The sequence below is a fragment of the Panulirus ornatus genome, chromosome 39 (genome assembly GCF_036320965.1).
Source record: "Panulirus ornatus isolate Po-2019 chromosome 39, ASM3632096v1, whole genome shotgun sequence".
NCBI lineage: Eukaryota > Metazoa > Arthropoda > Malacostraca > Decapoda > Palinuridae > Panulirus > Panulirus ornatus.
This window is the reverse complement of record NC_092262.1, coordinates 13466983-13490956: the sequence shown is the minus strand read 5'-3', so window position 1 is coordinate 13490956 and position 23974 is coordinate 13466983. Positions and strand designations below refer to the sequence as shown.

General features: G+C 37.1%; 2 protein-coding genes across 23 annotated transcripts in view; one reads left to right on the top strand and one right to left on the bottom strand.

Moving 5' to 3' along the window:
- The window catches only part of Stlk (Ste20-like kinase), a 33005-nt gene extending 12235 nt beyond the window's left edge, over nt 1-20770 (bottom strand). For 2 of the 22 annotated variants that reach the window (XM_071685197.1, XM_071685186.1), the window contains exons 1-6: nt 20632-20765; nt 18404-18477; nt 12872-13109; nt 4253-4471; nt 3910-4142; nt 3230-3401 (exon numbers count right to left, since the gene is read on the bottom strand). In XM_071685197.1, coding sequence (XP_071541298.1) covers nt 3230-3401; nt 3910-4142; nt 4253-4471; nt 12872-12985 — 738 coding nt within the window. In that variant the 5' untranslated portion in view covers nt 12986-13109; nt 18404-18477; nt 20632-20765. Of the gene's footprint in view, nt 1-3229; nt 3402-3909; nt 4143-4252; nt 4472-12871; nt 13110-13411; nt 14111-16935; nt 17066-18391; nt 18478-20295; nt 20593-20631 lie in introns of those variants that run through there. The other 20 variants (XM_071685205.1, XM_071685202.1, XM_071685188.1 and 17 more) reach the window with 19 other exon arrangements.
- Nucleotides 20771-22816: 2046 nt separating this feature from the next.
- Cbp80 (Nuclear cap-binding protein subunit 1) overlaps nt 22817-23974 on the top strand; it is a 32394-nt gene continuing 31236 nt past the window's right edge. The window contains exon 1 of the mRNA XM_071685181.1: nt 22817-22964. Within this exon, the coding sequence (XP_071541282.1) occupies nt 22928-22964 (37 nt within the window). The 5' untranslated portion in view covers nt 22817-22927. The remainder of the gene's footprint in view (nt 22965-23974) is intronic.

Here is a 23974-nt window from a genome sequence, read left to right as displayed (position 1 = left end):
TAAAATTAAAAATGTGTTGTAATATTGGAACAAGGATGTAATAGATGACACATTTATGTACATATACTGTACATGTGGTGTGATTATACTGCAAGATGTGGTTTTCATGCTCAGTTTTAAATCAAGAAAATTGAAAAGCCTTATCCAGCAACTTCCCTTTAAAAGTCTTCTCTCAGACTTTTGTTGCATAAAAAAAACTTTCCCTCTCAGTAACAAACATAGTATCAAAATTTGAAACTTTTTGTTACAATCCTAGATAAAGTTCTGCTTACTATTAAGTGATATTGTAACCTTAAGTATGCTATCAATCTACCTATCTATATTTAAAATGGTACTTTTCATGACATACATTTCCTTCCCTATATAATTCCATGTCCTCCTCCAAGCCCACATCCTTTCAACATCTACCTCCTTCATTCTGTCCTTTCAACACATTAGGACTCCCCCTTTCTTTATAACATTTATCATCCTCACACATGCTCTCTTCATCTTTCTCATTCATTCATCCTTTACTGAACAGTATTCATTCCTTTAAATTTCCCAGTTCATCTGTGCATCCCTTTTGCTAACATTCTGTTTTCCATTCATTATTCTGACACCTTTATTTCTCTGTCTACATACATTCCTATCTTTACAAATCTATATGCATAACTTGCATTTTGATAATCTCACAGCAAACCTACTGTTCATGCAAACTTTTCATGATAAGTTGAATCATCCATGTTAAAATCTTAGTTATACAGTACTTGTAAGTGCAAAGCTTCACCCTTACTAACCCTTCCCAGGTTATCCAATACTTAATAACAATTCATCACCCTTTCACATATTCTTTCATCTAAAAGTAAAAGTATGGAAGGGGGTTGATGTGTTAAAAATCAAATGCCTGAGGATAATGTAATGTGCAAGACGAGTTGATTTAGTAAGGAGTCATATTGTGAGAAAGGTTCAGTAGTAAGTGAAATACATAAGTCTGGAGCAGATAAAGGTTTGCTAAAATTCTCTGGACATGCAAAACGGATCTGTGAGCAAAGACTGACTAAGATGATACATGCATCAGAAGTGGAGGCAACAAGGAGGGAGACCGAGGACAAGATGGAGGGATGAAGTGAAAGATGCTTCCAAGTGTTCAGGGCCTGAAAATGTAGGAGGGTGAAAGGGATGCTCATGATAAGATCAAACTGGGGCAATATTGTACACAGAGAGTGATGTAATGACTGAGAGCTGTACCAGGGCATCTGAAGTGGTTAAGGAAAACCATGGAAAGGTTTGTGGTGCTTGACTGTGGAAAGGAAGGCTCTGATTTTGGTGTTTTGTAAGTGAGAGCTAAAGAGTGGATGCAAGCAAATGGGTGTAGTTTCTTAATCTGTTCCTGACAATACCTTAGTAACACAGGAAACAGTAAATGAGTACAAAAAAAACAGTAAAATCACATCCATACTTATTTGAAATGTTGAAGAACACCTCTTGCTTTTCATTGGCCAGTTAGGTCGACATTCTGAATTATCATTCCCTGCACAATCATCCTGCACTTGTTAGCATTCATTACCAGATTCCTTTTTTTCCCACTTCTAAGATTCATCACAATAACCAGTAACTCGTCTACCAGTTTCCATCATGTCATTTACACACAATAATGTCTTCAGCTTTCACTCCTCTCTAGTCTTTTACATTTTACTTGTCTATCTTTACTTCCAGCAAACACTTCCTGAACAACTCCAGCTATAAATAAAACTAAGCAGAGATAAGGATATGCCACACTTATGTCTAGCCTGAAACCCAGTTTTCAAATCAATTAGATACTGACAGAGAAGTAACTAGGATGGAGAAAAGCAAGATTTCTTATAAGAAAAAACAGTGAATGAAAACATTATATGAAAATGTACAAATAATATCACCAGAAAATATCAGGTGTGCAAACCCAGGAAAGGACAAAGGGAGAGAATCAGTAAGAAGTTGACAAAGATGATATACATTTCAGAAGTGGAAGAGACAAGGAGAGGTGACAACTGGAAGTGGAAGGATGAAGTAAATAATATCATGAGAGCCTGGGTTTTGAGCATGCAGGAGGGTGTAAAGCATTCTAAGCATAGAGTGAAATGAAGCAATGTGGTACACAGGGAGAGACTTACTGTCAGCATATTGAACCAGGGAAAATGAAGCAGTTGGGGAGAAACCACTGAAAGGTCTGTTGGGCCTGGTTTTGGATAGAAGGCTGTGGTTTTGGAGCATTGCACATGACAGCTACAGAGTATGAGGACAAATGAGGTGATTTTTTTGTCTATTGTTGATGCTACCTTACTAATGCAAGAAACAATTTACGACTATGAAAAAATATGCGTGTGTATGTGTACACATCAGGAGACAGTTGTCAGTTAAAGAACAGGTAATCACACTAAAGTATGCTGAGGGAAGAACTCTAGAGAACAATGTAAGGATATGTAAGGAATAGATCAAGAAGTACAAGTATTTTAACAGATGAAGACACTACAGCCCTAAAACCAGTGCGATGGAACGGGGAATAGACCTCAGAAAGAACTGTTATATATTGAAAAGACATTAACAAAATACTGAATGGGTTTCACCCATGCAAGGCTCATGGTCAAGATGAAATTTCACCATATGTGCTTTAGATGTGTGCAGATATGCTAAATAGACCTCTTGAAATACTGTTCACGATGTCACGAGAGCGATGATGTAGACAGTGAAAAGTTCATCAGAAGATGTTGTGATGCAAAAACTATATGACAAACCATGAAGTTAAACAAGAATATTGTGAAAACAAAAAGATGTAAAGAAGAATATATGAAGAATATATGAGAGGTGGATAAATAGAATGAAATGACTGAAGACAAGGGTGATGCAGACAGCACACATAAATTTATTATAAGATAGCTGAGAATGTTTAAGAGATTTGGCCCAGTGAGTGTAAAACTCCCTCCCTGTACATAACAAAGAGGTAATTACACGTAAAACACACAAACAGGCCTAACATGATGCATGAGAAAAACCTATGAAAAATTACAAGATCCTTTCTAATGGTAAAGAGTACTGCTTAAGTAAACAAACACAATATCAGAACAAAATTACAAATAATCCCAATTTCTCATTTTATGACTAGCCATGGGTCAACATGCAAGTGAATAACATACTTTCCAAATTTTGCTTAAAGTAAAACCACAATACAGTATATATGACCAGAGAATGACACAATCTTGACAGCATCCCTCACCTGAGCAAGCAGCTCAGGACTAGCCCAGTTAAGGTTGTAACGTGCTTGAGGAGGGTAACAATGGACGGTTTTCTGCCATCTGGTGCTGTCCATGATGCAAGTGCTGTGTCGCAGACCACTTAATGCCACCCGGCCTGTACTGTCTATCAATATGTGACTCCCTCTCACTGCCCTAAAAAACACATCTCTGTATTGTAAGGGTCGATAAAATTCACTAGAAATTACCATCTACATTAGACATAAGAACTGAACGGAAACCTCTTGTATAATTTGAAATCTATCTTTAGTACATTTATAAAAGATAAAAGTATCTTCAATTATGTAAACTGCTCACTAAAAGACTTTCCACATCTAGAGGAGGGTAGTTTGGATTATTTTTTTTCAAAAAGCATAAATACAAAGTAACTCTACACATCAACAGGTAAAATGTATCCCTTCTGAACATATTCTCCCACACAAGAGAGATGAAGAAAGTATGGAAGTGTAATAACCTGCATTTCCACTCTGAAAATAGACCCAAAAGGCAAAAATTACAAAGCTCATTTTGTACTTTCTACAACCATAATCATGTCATATGAACCAATCATACATTAGAGTAAAAGTGTATATCATTACCCATAAAAAGATAATCTACTCCCTAACCTTACAGTATCCAAGATCAATGCTGTAATGTAACTTACCTGTGAATGATGCGTTTGGAATGCAGATAAGACAAGCCATATAATACTTCTTTCATAACAAGGGCAAGGGCAGGTTCTGGAAGACCTTCACAAAAATGCGTGGCAACAAGACGGGAGGCAGAGGTATAGCCCAACAATGGCATGACAATCCATAATTGTTGTGAAAATGTGAAGGAGGCCATATACTGAATAATATTTCGGTGTCTGAGTTGCTTCACTGTTCGAATCTCATGCTGAAAAGTGATGTTTTGGTGTTGAAATCATTAAGACTTGATGAAGGACTGACTCAAATCCAAATATGCTATTTCTTGTAATAAAACCCAGCAGAGAATATGACACCTACTTGAATCAACTCAAACTCGTCCTCGCATTTGTCCAGTTCATAAATCTTGAGAGCAACATGATTATTGGAGGGCTTGTGCCTGGCGACCCACACAGTGCCCTTGCCACCACACACTGACCCAAGAGGGCTCCAGATATCATAGCTCTCACTCGATGCCTCAAAGGACACCATGCTGGGAGAGCGTAACTCTAATGCAAAGCTCTCTGACTTTATGCGGCTCTAAGAGGGAGAAATTTATTTTCATTATAATCTAATGAGGACTATTTATAGATTTCAGCATATAAATATAATTAATCACATAATAAATAAAGGGAAAATTTATCAGATTTCACAGAAACAAATGAAACAATGTACAAATAAGACCATATAATGTATTTAATACCATGACCTTACAACCATCCTGCTTATGTTGCATGCTTGTGTATTCATACCTGAAGCTGACTGAGCTATAAATGTTTACAGTATTCTAATGTAGATTATTTCAACTTTAATAAAAATAACAGTTATAATACTCATCACAGAAGAGGTTAAGATACGAGTCTGTACTTTGAAAGGATTAAAACTCTCAAAATACATGGTTCAATGCATTCAAAATTACTGACAACTTGAATAATTAGTTTCCCGACTCAGCTGCATTTGCTTACCATAAGCTGGTGAAGCATGTATTATGATGCTTAAACTTTTGGTTTTAAAGGTCTCTGCTCTCCTCAGTCATTCTCATCATTTTATAAATTCTTCCATTATGATGTCTGCTACAAATAGTAGGAATAATAGTGCTGGGAGTAGTGTTGCAACAAGAAAGCATATCATGCTTATCATTTTGCAAGAGGTGGAAATATTGAAATAATTCACATAAGGTTGTGTTAGTGCACTGCCTGAGTGGTCTAATAGTTTTGGTATCACATATATAAATGGTACCAGGAAGTAGAATAAAAAGATGTGAAAATTCTACAATTAAACACAATTTAATAAGGGCATTACTCATTACAAATCAATGTATGAAGCTTAACTGCCTGACTGTGATAGGCTTTTGTATGAATTATTCAAAAGAGCAATGCAATGAAGGTGTATCTACTTCTGGGACACTTCTATATGGAATGGCCTAATGATTTCATCAGAAAACTGAGATGTAGTGAGATTTGTGGATTTTCAGGTGAATGGATGGTTGTAACAGATTTAAGTCATGATATGGCAAACGCTAGTTCAAAAAGTGTAGCAAGAAACTCCAAATTAGGCTGTTGAAAGGTATGCTGACAGGTTTTCTAGGACAATGAAGGATGAAAATCTTACTGCAGAAAATATTTACAATGCATACGAGACCAAACTCTTCTGGCATTGCTTGCTAAGAAACACACTGGCATGTTTGTGCCAATATTATTGACACACACTGGTGATTTATTTGTGGCAAGCAAGAGTGCATTATACATGACAGCTAGAGACTGAGTGTGAACGAATGTGCCCTTTGTTGTCTTTTCTTAGCGCTACCTTGTGCACATGCGGCGGAGGGGGTTGTTATTTCATGTGTGGCAGGGTGGCGACGGGAATGAATAAGGACAGACAGAATGAATATGCACATGTGTATATATGTATATGTCTGTGTGTGTGTATATATATGTATATGTTGAGATGTATAGGTATGTATATGTGCGTATGTGGATGTGTAACTATATACAAAGTATGATAAATAAATAAGATATTTTATATTTATTTATTTTGCTTTGTCGCTGTCTCCCGCATTAGCGAGGTAGCGCAAGGAAAGAGACGAAAGAATGGCCCAACCCACCCACATACACATGTATATACATACACGTCCACACACGCAAATATACATACCTATACATCTCAATGTACACATATATATACACACACAGACATATACATATATACACATGTACATAATTCATACTGTCTGCCCTTATTTATTCCCATCGCCACCTCGCCACACATGGAATAACAACCCCCTCCGCCGCATGTGCACAAGGTAGCGCTAAGAAAAGACAACAAAGGGCACATTCGTTCACACTCAGTCTCTAGCTGTCATGTATAATGCACTGAAACCACAGCTCCCTTTCCACATCCAGGCCCCACAGAATATAGATAGGTAGTATGTTAGAGGAAAGGAACCTGGATGTTTTGGCTCTGAGGGAACGAAGCTCAAGGGTAAAGGGGAAGAGTGGTCTGGGAATGTCTTGGGAATAAAGTCAGGGGTTAGTGAGAAGACAAGAGCAAGGGAAGGAGTAGCACTACTCCTGAAACAAGAGTGGTGGGAGTATGTGATAGAGTGTAAGAAAGTAAACTCTAGATTGATATGGGTAAAACTGAAAGTGGATGGAGAGAGATGGGTGATTATTGGTGCATATGCGGGAGACAGCGACAAAGCAAAATAAATAATAATCAATACTTATATAGCAAGGTAGCATAAGGAAACAGACGAAAGGATGGTTCAACCCACCCACATACACATGTATATACATACATACCCATACACGCACATATACATACCTATACATTTCAATGTAAACTTACAGAGACATATACATATATACACATTCATACTTGCTGCCTTCATCCATTCTCGTAGCCACCCTTCCACACATGAAATGGCACCCCCCACGTGCATGCGAGGTAGCGCTAGGAAAAGACAACAAAGGCCACATTCGTTCATACTCAGTCTCTAGCTGTCATGTGTAATGCACCGAAACCACAGCTCTCTTTCCACATCCAGGCCCCACAAAACTTTCCATGGTTTACCCCAGACGCTTCACATGCCCTGGTTCATTCCATTGACAGCACGTCGACCCGGGTATACCACATATATATATATATATATATTTTTTTTTTTTTTTTTTTATACTTTGTCGCTGTCTCCCGCGTTTGCGAGGTAGCGCAAGGAAACAGACGAAAGAAATGGCCCAACCCCCCCCCATACACATGTATATATATACGTCCACACACGCAAATATACATACCTACACAGCTTTCCATGGTTTACCCCAGACGCTTCACATGCCCTGATTCAATCCACTGACAGAACGTCAACCCCGGTATACCACATCGCTTCAATTCACTCTATTCCTTGCCCTCCTTTCACCCTCCTGCATGTTCAGGCCCCGATCACACAAAATCTTTTTCACTCCATCTTTCCACCTCCAATTTGGTCTCCCTCTTCTCCTTGTTCCCTCCACCTCCGACACATATATCCTCTTGGTCAATCTTTCCTCACTCATCCTCTCCATGTGCCCAAACCACTTCAAAACACCCTCTTCTGCTCTCTCAACCACGCTCTTTTTATTTCCACACATCTCTCTTACCCTTACGTTACTCACTCGATCAAACCACCTCACACCACACATTGTCCTTAAACATCTCATTTCCAGCACATCCATCCTCCTGCGCACAACTCTATCCATAGCCCACGCCTCGCAACCATACAACATTGTTGGAACCACTATTCCTTCAAACATACCCATTTTTGCTTTCCAAGATAATGTTCTCGACTTCCACACATTCTTCAAGGCCCCCAGAATTTTCTCCCCCTCCCCCACCCTATGATCCACTTCCGCTTCCATGGTTCCATCCGCTGCCAGATCCACTCCCAGATATCTAAAACACTTCCCTTCCTCCAGTTTTTCTCCATTCAAACTCATCTCCCAATTGACTTGACCCTCAACCCTACTGTACCTAATAACCTTGCTCTTATTCACATTTACTCTTAACTTTCTTCTTCCACACACTTTACCAAACTCAGTCACCAGCTTCTGCAGTTTCTCACATGAATATATATATATTTATTACCACAAGGAATAAAGTGAATTGGAACGACATGATATACCGAGGTAGACGTGCTGTCAATCGACTGAACCAGGGCATGTAAAACGTCCTGAGTAAACCATAAAAAGGTCCTTGTTCCCTCCATCTGACACATATACCTTCAACAAACGCTCAGGCTAGGGTGTCTAAATGTGTGTGCACATACCCAAGATGAGAAGGAAGGAGAGATCAGTAATTTGTTTGAGGAAACAAAGCTCAAGGTAAAAGGAAACAATGGTTTGGAAATGTCTTTAAGAGTAAGGCTGGGGGTTGGTTGGGGAAAAAAAGCCAAGCAGGAGTTGTGGTAGTGTGTCAAAGAGTGTACAGATGCGAGCTCCAAACTGATGCAAGTAAGAATGAAAGAGATTTTGTGAGCTGGGTGATCAACAGCACTTATGCATCAGGCCATGAGAAGAAAGATCATGAGAGGCAAGGGCTTTGGGAGCAACTGAGTGACTATGTTAGCAGTTTTGATGCAAGAGACTGGGTAGTAGTGATGGTTGATATAAATAATTGGGGGGATGGAGTACTGGTTATTAAGAAATGTGAATGGAAATGTAGAACAGCTTGTGGAGTTGTGTGCTGAAAAAGGGCTAGTGACATGGAATACCTGGATTAAAAAGGGACATACACAAGTATATGTATGTATGCATGTTTTTCTTTCTTTTCTTTTTCTTTCAAACTATTCGCCATTTCCTGCATTAGCGAGGTAGCGTTAAGAACAGAGAACTGGGCCTTTGAGGGAATATCCTCACCTGGCCCCCTTCTCTGTTCCTTCTTTTGGAAAATTAAAAAAAAAAATAATGAGAGGGGAGGATTTCCAGCCCCCGCTCCCTCCCCTTTTAGTCGCCTTCTACGACACGCAGGGAATACGTGGGAAGTATTCTTTTTCTATGGAAATTTAAAAATGTAATCTATCATGATGGTCACTGTTCTCTTCTGAGTTTCATATGAGCTATTTTCCTATCAAAGGGCAGTTCTTTATTATACTGTTCCATCACTTCGCGTTTCAGTCTAGAAAATCATCTGCTATGTTGGGATATGTTTTCCTTTGTCTGCTATGACTTTTTTACTGAAGTTTTTCATATTATGTTCATTTCATTTCTATTAATGATATCATACCAGATATGCCTGTCAAAAGCAGTATGAAGGTGATTCAAATTTGCAAGTCTAAAATCTAGTTTGTTTCCACAACTTTCATACTGACCAGCATTACAGTGTTGAAAGTTACCTCAAAGGTAATTTGTTGGTAATATTTTAACCAATCTCTTATCCATCTTTTGCATTACAGACAAGAACTTCATTTATGTCTAGAATTAAGTTAAATATGTCCATATCACAACTAGGTTTCTAGACAAACTGTATTAAGGTACTAACGGGGAAGTTTAGAATTACTGGAGATAGATTCTTCTATCTTAGACACTAGTAGTACATTAAAATCTCTATCTTTCTCCACTGTTCACTATGGTAAATCTCAAAAAACTGTTTCTAAATACCATGATTTATAATACTGCACATTCCTTGCACTCCATTAATAGTATCATCCTCTCCACATCTTCAATCTGTTCTTTTACCGATATCAATTCAAGGCCATACAGTTCATGCTTAGATGTATTATATAACAATCTTGTTTACTGAAATACACCACTGCAATACAAATACAATACATTAATATATATGGGATTTAATTACATTCTGATATTAAACATTCTTATGCTTCATGCAGTTTTCTACTACCATAAAGTAAAGCACATAAATACAGTGCAGTACAACACACCAGAATATTGTCCAACAAAACTTAGATAAGTCCTTCATACAATATTCAACACATTTCCATATGGAGCACTTGACAGAGCTATAAAATAGCTTTCATGAATCCGAGTGTAATAAACCTACTGGAAAAAGTAATAAAACAACTGAAGTATGAAAAACAGTAAAACAAGTATCCTGATCGAGAAGGTAAAAATGAATGCCAATGGAAATCATAATTCATTGGATGATGGTACTGAACGATATTCAAGCTGGAAATGAAAATTTCAATATATGATTTTAAAATCTCTTGGGTTAAATAACTTTTGAATTCTGTGCACATATGAGCTTCTGTAAATGAAGAGAAAAGATAATGCATCAACATCCTCACCTACTCCCACTATAACAGTAGGGTGATACATCCAGTCTTTTCCAAAGACTTCAATTGCTGACCATCTCCACATTTTCTACACATGATGAAGTCCAAAAAACACAACATTCAAAACAACTGCAAGAATACTGCATGTTGGTTTGGCCACTGCATACATGAAGCGGGTGCTACTTGCATTAAAAAACAAATTTTTGTGGTGTTGCCTCAGTAAGTTAACACAGGAAAAAAGTAGATGTATGTAAGCATAATAATAGAGAGAAAGGTACAGGTGTAAGAAACAATAAAATCAGACAGAAAAGTAGCCAACATGGTTGCTACCTTTTTTGTTCATGTGTTTTTGCCATTACCTGCATTAATGAGATAGCGTTAAGAATAGACAAAGAAATGGCCTCATCCACACATATACACCTCTTTCTGTCATGTATAGGTCTACTACCCATGAATTCTACAAATAAAATTGGCCATGAACAAAACATACCAGTGTCAAGGGAAAATCATTAAAAATAAAACAATGAGGTAAAAAATTGGCCATCAACAATAAAATACCAGTGTCAAGGGAAAACAGTTAAAAGTAAAATAATGTGGTACACAAACCTAAGTTTTAAGCCTACAATTGTACCATTCATTTTTGGATATAATCGTAATTGCTAATAGCCACAATCTACACAGCTCTATGACTTCAGGATGGATATACTGTACTGCAGTTTGCTCCCCTTTTTGCTTGAAGAACTAAACAAAATAATACCTAAAATCAACTTGCAACCTATGTAAGAGGACTACTGGTCTTACTTTCTGTATCATCAAAACTAAGCTACCAAGCGAAACATTATATCTTCTTATGCATCCAATACATTCAATAATTCTTTTGTTCTTCTTCACACTTTCAACTGTCTTTTGCCAAAGAAGGCCTGCCTTGATCAGAACTTGTCTGTGACTACAGCCTTTGTAAGAATATAATACTACAATAATAATAATATATATGGCAATTTGAATATCAGAGGTGGTAATACGGCAGTTTGGGCATAATTTGGTGTTGTGGGGTACTGTGATGTCATTGAAAAAGCACAGCTTGTGGAGTTGTGTGTTGAAAAAGGACTCGTGATTAGGAATACCCGGTTTAAAAATAAGGACATGCCTAAGTATATGTGGGTGGGTGGGATAGATGTGAAGTGACTAAGGGGGTTTTGGGTAGAAGGGTGGGTCTGCAGTCTGCCAGTTGGGGAAGCCTGGGAGGTGAGTCAGTTACTGTTTGCTAATGACATGGTGCTGGTGGCAAATTCAAGGAAGAAATTGCAAAAATTGGTTTCTGACTTTGATAGTGTTAGAGGAGGAAGTGTGAGGAAATATGAATTAAAGCAAAGTTATTAGGTTCAGCAGTGTAAAGAGACAATTAACTGGGGTAATAGTTTGAATGGAGAAAACTTGGAGGAAGTGAAGAGTTTTAGATACCTGGGAGTGGACATGGCAGCGAATGGAAGCATGGGGGTAACTGAGTCATAGGGTAGGTGAGGGAGGTAAAGGTTTTGGATGCATTGCAGAATGTGTGGAAAGAGAGGTCACTATCTCACAGGGTGAAGATGGGCATTTTTGTAAGTAAAGTAGTCCACACAGCTTGTATGGATGCAAGGCAAGGGGTTTAGATCAGAATAGATGGAAGAGTGTGAATGTATTGGGAATGAAAAGCTTGGAGACAATATAAACCAATAAACAAATAGATACATAAATAAGTTTACTGAATTTATGCAGCCATTTGGCAGCAAATATACAGCTGAGGTATTACAGATATTACAGAGCTGGGAGGTCATCAAAGAACTAGTTAAGAGATCATGACAGATGTGGTGTATGAAGGGTTGACAAAGTATGAAATGATAGGGTAAAAGAGAGATGCAGTAACATGAAGAGTAGTATGGTTGAAAGAGTTGAAGAGGATGAGCTGAAATGGTTTGGACATGTGGAGAGAATGAGTGAAGAGAGGTTAAGAGAGAGAGTTTGTGCATCCAAATTGGAAGGGACGAAAAGAAGGGGTGACTTTATTGGAGACAGAAGAACAAAAAGAAACAGCTTGTGAATGCTTGAGACTTGAACAAACAGGAGAGTGTTAGAAGTGCACAGGATACAGTGAACCAAGCAATGTGGTATACAGGGTTTAATGTGCTGTCAATGGACTAAACCACATCGAGAAACCTTGGAAAGATCTGAGGGTCTATAGTTTTGGAGTGGTACACATGATGGTTTTAGAATGAGTGTGAGCGAATGAGGCCATTTCTTTGTCTGTTCCTTGCACCACACCACTAACATGAGAAATGCCAAACACAAAAATAATATATATCAACAAACATCTTGTGAGCATCTTTATTCCAAAGAACAATGTATAATGACCATGATGCTATTACTGATATTACAGAAAGATGGAGAAGTGAGGCCAGGTTAAAATGTTTTATTACATAGTATAGTGTACATCACAAAAAGGGAAAATTTTCAAGGGTTAAATTTAGCAGCCACATAATAAAGGAAACATGAATACAGTATCTGAAAGCAAAAGAAACTGAAAACATATGTAAAGTACCAGAAAAGAAATATTAATGCTGCGTACAATAAACATGCAAAACATAAAGAGTGAAAAACCCCAAGAGCCGGGCAGCACATGACACACTGGCTCAGGATCTTACGAGGGGCTGGTATGCAGTGTCAGTATGACCTAGGCGCACATCTACGCGCACATCAGGGGAGATGGCCAGACTGGCTATGCGGGAACACGCACATGGACACTCAAGGCACGACATGACCCACAGACTGACAGAAACTGACACTTTCTCAGACTGAGTGAATGAAGAGACGTTGATGTGCGTTCTAGACCGCTCTCAGGGCCCAGTGTTTGAAGTACTTTTTTAATGCTTGCTTCACTGCCTGCCACAAGGAATAACAATGACATGAATCTATTAAATATCTCTAAAACAAGCTCATAAGCGAATTCCCAGACAGGAATTTTTCAGATAATCTATGATTCTTTGTATCATTTGCAATATAAACAGGACCAATGTACCTCCAAAATGAAAGAATAAAGTATTAACAAGAATGTGATTATAATACCAAAAATAACGAAAACCATATAATGTTAAATGGACAAACTGAACCAAAGTATGGTTTCATACATTAGTATTTTCCTGTCAGACAAATGAATGTGAATCATCAACTTTCAAAGTACTTACATTAAAACTGTGGCAAACACAAATGATAAATTTATCCATCTCCATCTTAAATGCTTTTTCCTACAGTAAAGCAGGGTGGCACATGCAGAATCTTCCACAAGTTCTTCCATCGCACACACATTTCTGCATATTCAATCACAGGAGATCAAGCAAAAAGAAATGAAGAATTTGTTGAAAAGTTTTGCAAGCTGGCTTCCTTGACAACTTTATATATCATTATTTGATAAGTTTATGGTAAAGTTCATTCCAAAACACACAAAAGTGGTGCCTAAAGATATCTGGGAACTGCTGAGCTTTATCCCTCTTTCTTTCTTACAGGCACTTAAAACTGAAGCTAGTATTTCTTCATATGAGTATAATTTTCATCACCAACTCTTCTTCAATCTGTGCAACATACATATACACACATTAAATTCTTAAAGGGTGTTTTACCAAAAGCTCTGATACGAACTAGAAAGGTAATCTTTAAAGTTACTATTTTTCCCAGGTAGTAAACCAGTGTCTCAAATATCCAAATAAGCACTGCTGTGAGCAAAGGTACTGGCTTGCCTTTTTTTTTCTCCATTTATAGATCACATTTGTATTGCACCCCCACTGATGGTCTGCTATATATTATTTTAAGTCTATACCATCCTTTCATAGTTACAGTCTCAAATTTCTTTTATTTTCCTTTACTTCTACTCATCTTTTTGTGCTTCATTACCTCTCCTATCTCCCTTGTATATACCTGCAGAGAATACTCACATTCTTTTTCAAAATGCCTTGACTTAGTGAAGGTAAGAAGCTGCTGTTTTCCATTAGATACATCCAAATTAACAATCAGATTTCTTCAGCAGATGTTCTGGGTGTTACTATTGGTGTGAGAATGGTCTACGATGAAAATGTTTGGACAAGATAGCATGTGACGGCTTGCTATGATACAAAGACAAGATACTGTACTTAACAGGGGACACTTTCATTTTTCCCCTTTTTCATGAATGCTTTTGCCTACAAAGAACAGAAGGGTATGCAGAATTTCTAGTAGAGTACAGTCAATATGTTGGTACTGTCCTTGACAAACAGGTGCAACATATGCTACTTCTTAAGATTTGATATTACATGCTGATATATGATTTACCTATCAACGTTTACCCTTATAAAAATAACTTTTAATGTCCGTGTGTTTGCTTCAAAGAGGTTTTGCTGAAAAATGCCTTTAACAAGAAGTGATATTTACTTTTAAACTGAAATTACTATGCTGAATAAAAATGATAAATTTTCACAAATGCAATACATATAACTTCAAAAGACTGACTAAAGAATTAATGAGACAATTATTTGTCTTAGTGCAATTACTATCAATAATATTTGTAAACAGTTCTTTGCAGCTTCTCATCTCAATATACTCTCCATGCCAGAACAATAAAAACATCTCTACATGGTGATCAAGAAGAGCATATAGTAATATTATAAATATTTTGGTTGTTGATTCTTAGATTCTATGGATCAAAAACACACCCTAATCATTAACTTTCGGATCACAGTGAGGTGAAAGCCAAGAATTCCATTCAGGTCGAAACTACAATGTACGTAAACTGCTGGTGAACAACAGTATCAAAGCAAATCTTTTCCTTGTGTTCTGATAATTATTCTATGCTTTCATGTGATGCACACCCAAAAGAAATACTACAAAACATCTACTGATAAAGTCTGCATGTTAGTGTCACTATCACATGCACAATGCAATAGCAATGTGGATATCACAGGACTAATTCATATTCATATAAAGCTATAAGTAAAATTTAGGAGCTTATATAGAATAGGAAACTAAAAGACAGAAATCTGGAAAACACCTTTTATGTGGTAAGACTAATTTCTGGATGGCATAAGCTAGGCAGTTAAGGCAGCTAGACCCTAACACATAAACTTAATCATCTACCACTTCTAAACAAATGTCTTCCTCTAGGTCAGTCATTTGCAGCCCTTGAGAACTAAGAAACGATCAATAAACCATCAATATTTACACCAAACAAGTGCTAAGTAAAGGGAAACAGCTGTCTACATGTGGAGGCAGATACCAGATTCTGTACTACAAGAATAAAGTACACCAAAACATCTCAGCAACTGTAATTAATGGCAAGATTACACAAAACTCTGACCATTACTGTTATCCATCAGTTACAATAGAACTTTACAAAGGACAAACTTTTCTGCCATGAAAGTAAGCTAACTTCAAACCCAATTTATTTACAGCTGAAAACCTTCCAGGAAATAGTACAGAAGAGTAGAAAATAATGAAACTGCTGAGTGACAAATTTATTATAAGCAACAGACAACAGAACCAACTAGAAAGGATAATAAGCTGGATCTAACTTTCACAAATAATGCTAATCTATGCTGACTGCCACCTCAAACACACAACACTTGCATCAAGACTTCATCAAGAGCAAACAAAATTGATGCTAAGTAACCATGGCACATATGATCTAAAATAGATCAATCCTAAGAATCTAATTCTAATAGTAAACCTGTACAGAGGGAAGAAACAAATAATGAGCTTAATGCAGCCTAATGGAAATTAATTGAGTACCAAAACACTAGAAGAATGTAGAGAGAAGTTGACTATATTTGTCCATCAAATATGCACCACTGGAAAGCGGTAACTCGCAGGTTACTCAGGCCTCCATGGTCCACTGCCTCTTCGTTCCTTTGGATTGGTGTCTATGGCTAGCCAACAGAGCCCACAATAGGCACTGATTTCAACTTAAGGTGGAATGTTCCATTTGTAGATGACACCATCAGTGCTCTACTACATAAATTGTCAATCCACACTCATGGAACCAAAAGCTTGAAAGCTTACAATAATACAAAGTCCCTACTTAATCGACTAAAGCAATAATAATAATAATACTAACAACAATAAAAGTGATAAAATAATAATAACAATAATAATAATAATAATAATAACAATAACAATAATAATAATAATAAATAAAAAAAAATAATACTGTCCTAGAAGATAAAGGAGAAACAATGTTACCCATGTATCACTTGTATGCTGGAAATCCTACCCTCCTGTATCAATATTTTCCAATAGAATGAACAGAGGAAGAAGCAGAACAAAAACTTTCCTTGTAAGGCTCAATCTTCAACACCTAGCTTTAAGGTGGAGAACAGAAAACAGGGATGAAAAAGAGAAGATGAATGATAATGATAATTCACCTACCCGAGGACTGAGCACAAACAGAAATTATCTACCGGTTAGATTTTGCAGGGGGTAGTTAAGTATCTGAAGGTTGCATCCCTTTTTCTTTTAAGACCATCATTTGTTGTATCATGTATGATACATGTTGAGGTTGGACTAGGATCCAGCTGCCTTGAAAAACTGCCTACCCCTTTAAACACAGTAAAGGGGAAAACATGTTTTGAGTTTGTATGCTATTGTTTCGGGCTGTAAAACAGACCATCAAATGGTGCCTTGGTGCAGTTTAAATTTGTAGTGAAATAATATAAACGGCAAAATGGACAAACTCTTCACTCCTTACTTCTCCATAACAGTGCTTCCATGGACAGCCAAGCCTTGCTGTCTATTACCTTATAATTCAATCGTGCAGCACTGAGGTGATGGATAAAATATATGCAATTCCATTGTCAGTAATAGTAGAGATAGCAGTTCTGTGAAAGAGAGCATTGCAACAATAAAAATTAATTGACAAAGTTAGTTCTAGACATAGCAGACTTGCAATTATTTGCAAATGCAGAGACCAAAACCACGGAAGAAAATTGTTTTCCATATACCAAAGATTGTCTTCCCAATCACCAAATTTTCTAAACTTCTGATATTCCCAATCATCATCTTTCATGCCGCTGATATCAAAATACTTGCTATCAATAGATATCACATATCTAATAAATGTGAAATGTTCAAAGACAACAGTTCTTTATTTGTACTTTTGGCATTTTTAGTCTGATCATTCTTTTTTCAGTTGGCTGTGAATTTTCCCATTTCAAATTAAAGCAGGTAATACATTATCATAGATATCTCAATTGCAGATAATCAAGTCTACTGTATTCTTAAACTACAAAATTCAGATGAATGTGCTGTTTAAAAGATAAACTTTACGAAAAATACCCTAAGTACATGCAGGTACTTATCATGGGTGAGCAGGTCAAAAATGGAAAAAAAAGAAAAATATATATATATATATATATATATATATATATATATATATATATATATATATATATATACATACATGGTAAATTTTTTCTTATCTTTCACTCCCACTTTCTATCAAATAAGATGTCCCCACACTTAAAGAATAGTAACCATTGTTAAAAAAAATAGAAAACCTTTTACTAAGAGGGCTATTAAAATTTTTCACCATTTTCACAAACATTATATAAACTAAGTGAGAGGCAGTCAGGTCTAGAACTTTGCTGCTAGAACTGTATTAATTCTATGAATTTTAAATCATTTACAGTGCAACTGCACTGGCTGAAATAAAATAAGTACACGAACTGGAAAATGCTAAAAAACTGAATACCCTCTTAGGATAATGGACATTTAGTGTACTTTCTACAATACAATAAAGCTTTGAACATATAAAGGCAAGAACAAAGCAACAACATACAACTGGAGCTTCAATCCATTATTTGAGCACAGTGAACTGTCAACTTAGGTAATGCTACACCAAGTGTCTAAAAATACACACACACAAAAAAAAAAACATCCATACAAGCAGGTTGTGAGTCAAAAACCTACAACAGCACCAGCATGTGAAAAATCAACAACTATTATATCATCAAAGCATACTTCAAGTGCAGTTTGTTAAGGTATAAGTGAGCTTGCTTGTTCAACCTGTATGACTTGTATCAAAGACTATGCAAGCCATTTCTACGAACATACTCTTTTATGTACTGTTGGTACAGATACAGTAACCCAGGATTTAGTTGAGATATAGAAGAATAAAGGTCCTATGAAATAACCTGGTCTAATACCTTTCCACCTACATTTCTTGCTGAGCAACTTCCATATCTGTCCTGTGAGTAAGGTGAGCACTTGAAGGGAAATATTGTCTGCAATCCTGAAAAGAAATTTTATATACTTTTGGACCAGCATTTTCTTTACATTCCAATAACTAATACCTTGTTTGCAAAGCAATGAAAGCACAAACTCAGCAATGAAACCTTTTGTTGGCCAATCTGTAGATGCAACAAAGTACAAGGAATTATGGTAATGAAAAATTAGGACGATATGCATAACGCAAAAACTAAATGAAATTAATTTTTCAAAATCTCAAGAAACATTTCTCTACTACAGGCAGAACTAAACACATCAGAAAAAGCACTTGCTCACTGGGTGAAGTGTGGGGAGTCAGACCACAATTTCATTTTTCTGAGACCCATTAGGTTTTTGTCCGTTTTGACTTCCATAATATCTGAATGACTCATTCATTCTCACTGACCAGCCATACAGCAACCCACACTACTCATGACTCACTGAAGTTTGCCAGTAATACATAACTCAATCAAAGCTATCTCTATTGAAAAGAGAGCATAGAAAGAAAGAATTTTGCTATTTGAGGGGAAGGAGGTATCTCTCTGATCAATCTCCTTTTGGTTGGCCTGCATGCCACAGGTCCAAACCTCAGAGGAAGGAACACAGCTTATGAGAGCAGTGGCTAATATTATACATGTAGAACAGGGAGAGGTCAACAACATCATGGCAGACAGAAAAGGACAGTTGGAGAGAGTTGATAACACATGAATTAATGAGACGGGAGGGGTTTTGATTCCACTACGGCTAAAAACAATACAGAGAAAGAACCACCCAGACACACAAGCAGTACTGCATACTTGAGCAAGTAAAACCCTTGTAGACATGAAATAGCTGCTCACAGGAAAAATAGTCGGTTAACATCCAATGATGTCAGTGCCATATGAGTACAAGACAAGTTCCGCAATTGCTGATGTAGTGATGTACGAGTAAAGTTCCAATTTATGAGCAACAAAGAAATAACTTATGGATTTGGATGAAGAGCATATCAATAAATTCCTTATACTTAGTAGACATGATTTTGACCAGAGGAGTATGAATCATAGCATTTCGTTATTTCCATGAAGAACATTGTGATGGTGAGAACCTTCAGCATCATATCATCATCTTCCTTCAGACACATTAATTGCATATGAGTGGAGGAAGTAAACAGAGTAGATGCAGCAAGTGAACAATCCAACAAGTAAATGAATACCAATAACACCATTACATTCACGTTTATATAAAGAAAAAAGAAAATTTTAATACTTATAAAATGCTAGAGGACATTAGGTGAGCTTTAAAGTGGTTCTGTTGCTTTCTAGTTGTGTTTCACTTTATATTCCCTTACGACATCATTTTCCATGACTCCTCTCCATGTAAATTATCTAAACCCGTAAAATGAAAAACAATTCTCTAATTCATGCTATGCGTCTAAATCTTCCCACTATTAGAAGTAAATAGATACGCATGAACTCCAAAGCCATAATTACCCCAAACGTGTAACTTTATTGGCAAAAGTGTGGGAAATGAACCCCTTATGATTCATTTACTCAAAAAAACAAAATCTATAAGAATCTGCATGCCTCACCAGTTTTTTCCACTGGTTAGGCTAATATTTCCACTGATAAAGGCATCAAAAGCAAATGAAATATAAAAACCATTACATCTCGTCCCCTTTCCTATAATGTGTGGCCATAAATAAGATTTTTCTTCCCCCTCCATCACTTGCTTCTTTAATCTCCCGAGAATCATAGATTCCCATTGAAATGTACCCTTAGGTTTCATGGAGGCCCCATCTAACAAAGTTAATGAAAACAGTAGTAGAATGTGTCCCTGGCAGAGGAGGAATGAAAGCAAGACTTACTTGTTGATCTGCAACACTGCACCAACACCTCCATCCACCACACGTCTTCAACAGCCACAAACTTTGTACTGTTACAACGATCAAAAATTCCCCTCAATTACGCCATCATTCATGTACGAAACTGACAAGATATTAAGAGGAGGAGAGAAGAGTGAACACAGGAGGCACAGTGCTAAGAAGGAGCGTCTTGTCAGGAAAACCTGCTATGTTTTGGAAATTAGAAACTGGGGAACATGGTTGACTCCTATTTTTATAAGCATTTCCTCCATATTATGAGTAATATCACACAAGCAACAACTGCATAATGAAGCGAAACAACCTCGTCGATAAATTTACCCTCTCACGACCAATGCATCTCATCAGAATTAGATTTTAATTGATGATGGAAGGTGGACGTCGTGCTGCCGTGGGTGGCTGGTGCTGGTGGGTGGTACCGCTGCACAACCGACCCACTCCACACATTCCATGACCTGACCCACTCCACACATTCCATGACCTGACCCACTCCACACATGCCATGACCTGACCCACTCCACAAATGCCATGACACTAATTACTTCCCATCTGACATCTTCCATGACCTGACCCACTCCACACATGCCATGACCTGACCCACTCCACACATGCCATGACACTAATTACTTCCCATCTGACGTCTTCCATGACATGACCCACTTCATGACGTTACATTAACATTCCCATGAAGATGATAGGTAGAATTTGAAGTATTTTGTGCCCAGTGTCCCCATACAATCAAGAAAATGGAACATGGTTTCATAACAGCTCTTCATTTTCCTTGCTTATGAACTTGACGCCATTGATTAACATTAATAAAGGTTTAATAAAGATTGCTTTATCCCATTACAGTTCCAGAGTTATCATACATCATCTATACAACCATACATCCATACAAGATTAAATAGATTTGCTTCATCCATAAATGCCTGCTGGGGATGAAGAACTACACTTTTCACTCAAAGGAAGATTAAAATCATATTGTAATATGCAGATCACCATTTATCAGATATTTTGATATAGACATTACAGCTGGAGATCTTGTGATGATGGAACATTAGGTAAATGACAGAAAAAAAGGTCTTTATGGCGAATTCCTTTTTTTCTGTTTGTCCCATCTCTTTGATCTGACAAGTATTGTAGTTGGATTTAACTGTCATTGACCACTAATTCAGAACTTCAGAAACTGGAAACAGCAGCAGTAATGGTAAGATCAAACAACCATGGCGTCATATTAATTCTACGCCATAAGATATGCGTATTTTGACCTAATTCTGAGACCCTGCGCGGACCGTACACAGCTCACCCAGCTGTTCATCCTTACCCTAACTCGTAGAATACTTTCTACCCAGCTGGCCATCCCTCCCCTGGCTGGTAGAATATTAAATACCAGCAACAACGTTCGGGTAGTTTAGCACCTGAGCGGTGACAAGCCTAGACAGCCGAATTGGTCGTACGACTTCGTCCAGAGTGGCGCCATTGGCGTCCATGTTAAGGAGCATCTTCTACAGATCAAAATCTATCGGATCTTGATTTAGACATTTTACAAGAACGTCTGTGGACTTAGAACCCACGTTCACAGATTTTTTTCTAAAAATTATACACTCGCGTATAGGACATATAGCTTGTATGCGTAAATATATTTATAGTGTTGACCATTTGTATGATTGAGCAACATTGTCAATATTGCCCTTGTTGCTTTTGATTTTATTAGGTATAAAATATTTCCTGCTAGGCGATGTTTATCATGCCAGCAGAAGCTAAGTACAAGAGGTACTAACTGATGAAGTTAATGGTTCTCGGACTGTTTATTACTCTCATGAATATATCAGATTAAGAATATATATATATATATATATATATATATATATATATATATATATATATATATATATATATATATATATATATATATATATATATATATATATATATATGGCAATACTATTGCAATGGTGGCCAGTGAGCAATGGAATCTGATCATTGAGTTGCGTTCTTTCCATTTCTGATCTGCCAAAAGTTTCTTTTCAGTGAAGGCATCGTCTGGTATTCGTACTTTTATTTTCTGATCGTAAATTTAGGGACAATTTTCATGTGGAGACTATTTCCCTGACATTTATATTTTGGGTTTCTGTAAGGCGCAGTACGATGACATTTCTGGAATCAGATTTAATTTTTTTAATTCATATTTCGTATCTTTATATCCTATGGCATTTCCTTCCTATTTCAATGTCTTGATTGTATGACTATAAAGAGATCTACGATCAGAAGAAAAGCTTTTTCGGTTGCCTTTTAAAAGTATCCAGATTTTCGCTTAGGTTGAACGTCTCCATAAACGTATCTGAAAAATAATTAGGCTCGTTATGGATATAATGGAGACCACAAATTATAAACTATCATGCTATAAATCTACCGGGAACGAATGTAAGATTAGTATATATGAATCAACAATATATTATAAGGGAAACGTATATAAGGATGTGTCAGAAAATGTTTAGGCAGGTGAGAACCAAACATTGACGGGCCGTCGAGCTTGTGGCTTACACAGGCGTCGCTTTACCCTCCCGTGGTGCACTTAATTTTTTTTTTTCACATTTTACTGAGGATACAAATCAAAATGAGTCGCCGGAAGTTCGACGAGATGTCCGATTACGGTGAGTACTGAGGCTAGAGGAGTAATGGTGGCATCTGTGTGACGTATCTGGGATCCCACACTTGATAGTGTCAGGTTTGGTAGATGTGGATTATCTCGAGAATAATGAATTTATGTCATGTGTGTCGTAGATTGAGGCTACGGAGGTCAACAGTTCCATTACTGCTTCATAAAGTGAAAGGATAACTATAGTTTTCATGGTTGCCATATTTAATATGTAAGTAATGGTTGAAAATACTGTTGATGGAACGGTAAGTCGGGTGGCTGGTCATTGTAGATGCCGGGTCATTATTTCCTCCCTTCCATCCTTTAGTTTGATGGAGTGAGAATGATTAAGTTGATTGTGTATTGGGAGTCAGAAATGTGTGATGGGAGGACGTGTGTAACATGATATCATTAAACCATCCCTTCCATCGTGCAGTCGTGCCCCCAACCCACAATGTGGGAAGGTTATGACACCAGACAAGAACAGGTGAGTCTAGTACAGGTATGAGTCCAGCAACCTAACCTGGTTTGGTTATAGTCACGGATTGTTGGAACATAATGATATGATGGGAGACCTAAGCTACTTGGACGTAAGTAATGACTTAACCACCCTGTTCACGTTTTCTAGATTATAGCCATAAGTGAGAAAAAAAATGCAGGGAAAAATGGAAAAGACAAATGTAGACAAGATTATGATAGTCACTTTATAAAAAAGTATTAGATTGCCCAGCTGTCTTTATTTAGTTTCAGTAATGATTTTGACGTAAATGTCAAACAGAAAATGTATTTCATATTTTTAAGAGATTGTTTTTGTAGTTTTTAGATATGTGTTCCTGCTAAGTAGTTTGCAAAAGGAGTGTTTAGGGTTTGTGAGGGCAGAGATGACTAATGTTTACAAAAATAGACACATTTCAATGAAAGTCGTACTATTGATTTAATATAGAGGGTGGAATTTGAGGTGTAGCTTCACCTCCTATAGTAATAAATGTTAAGTAAATCTTGGTCTTTACATGAGGTTAGGCGAGA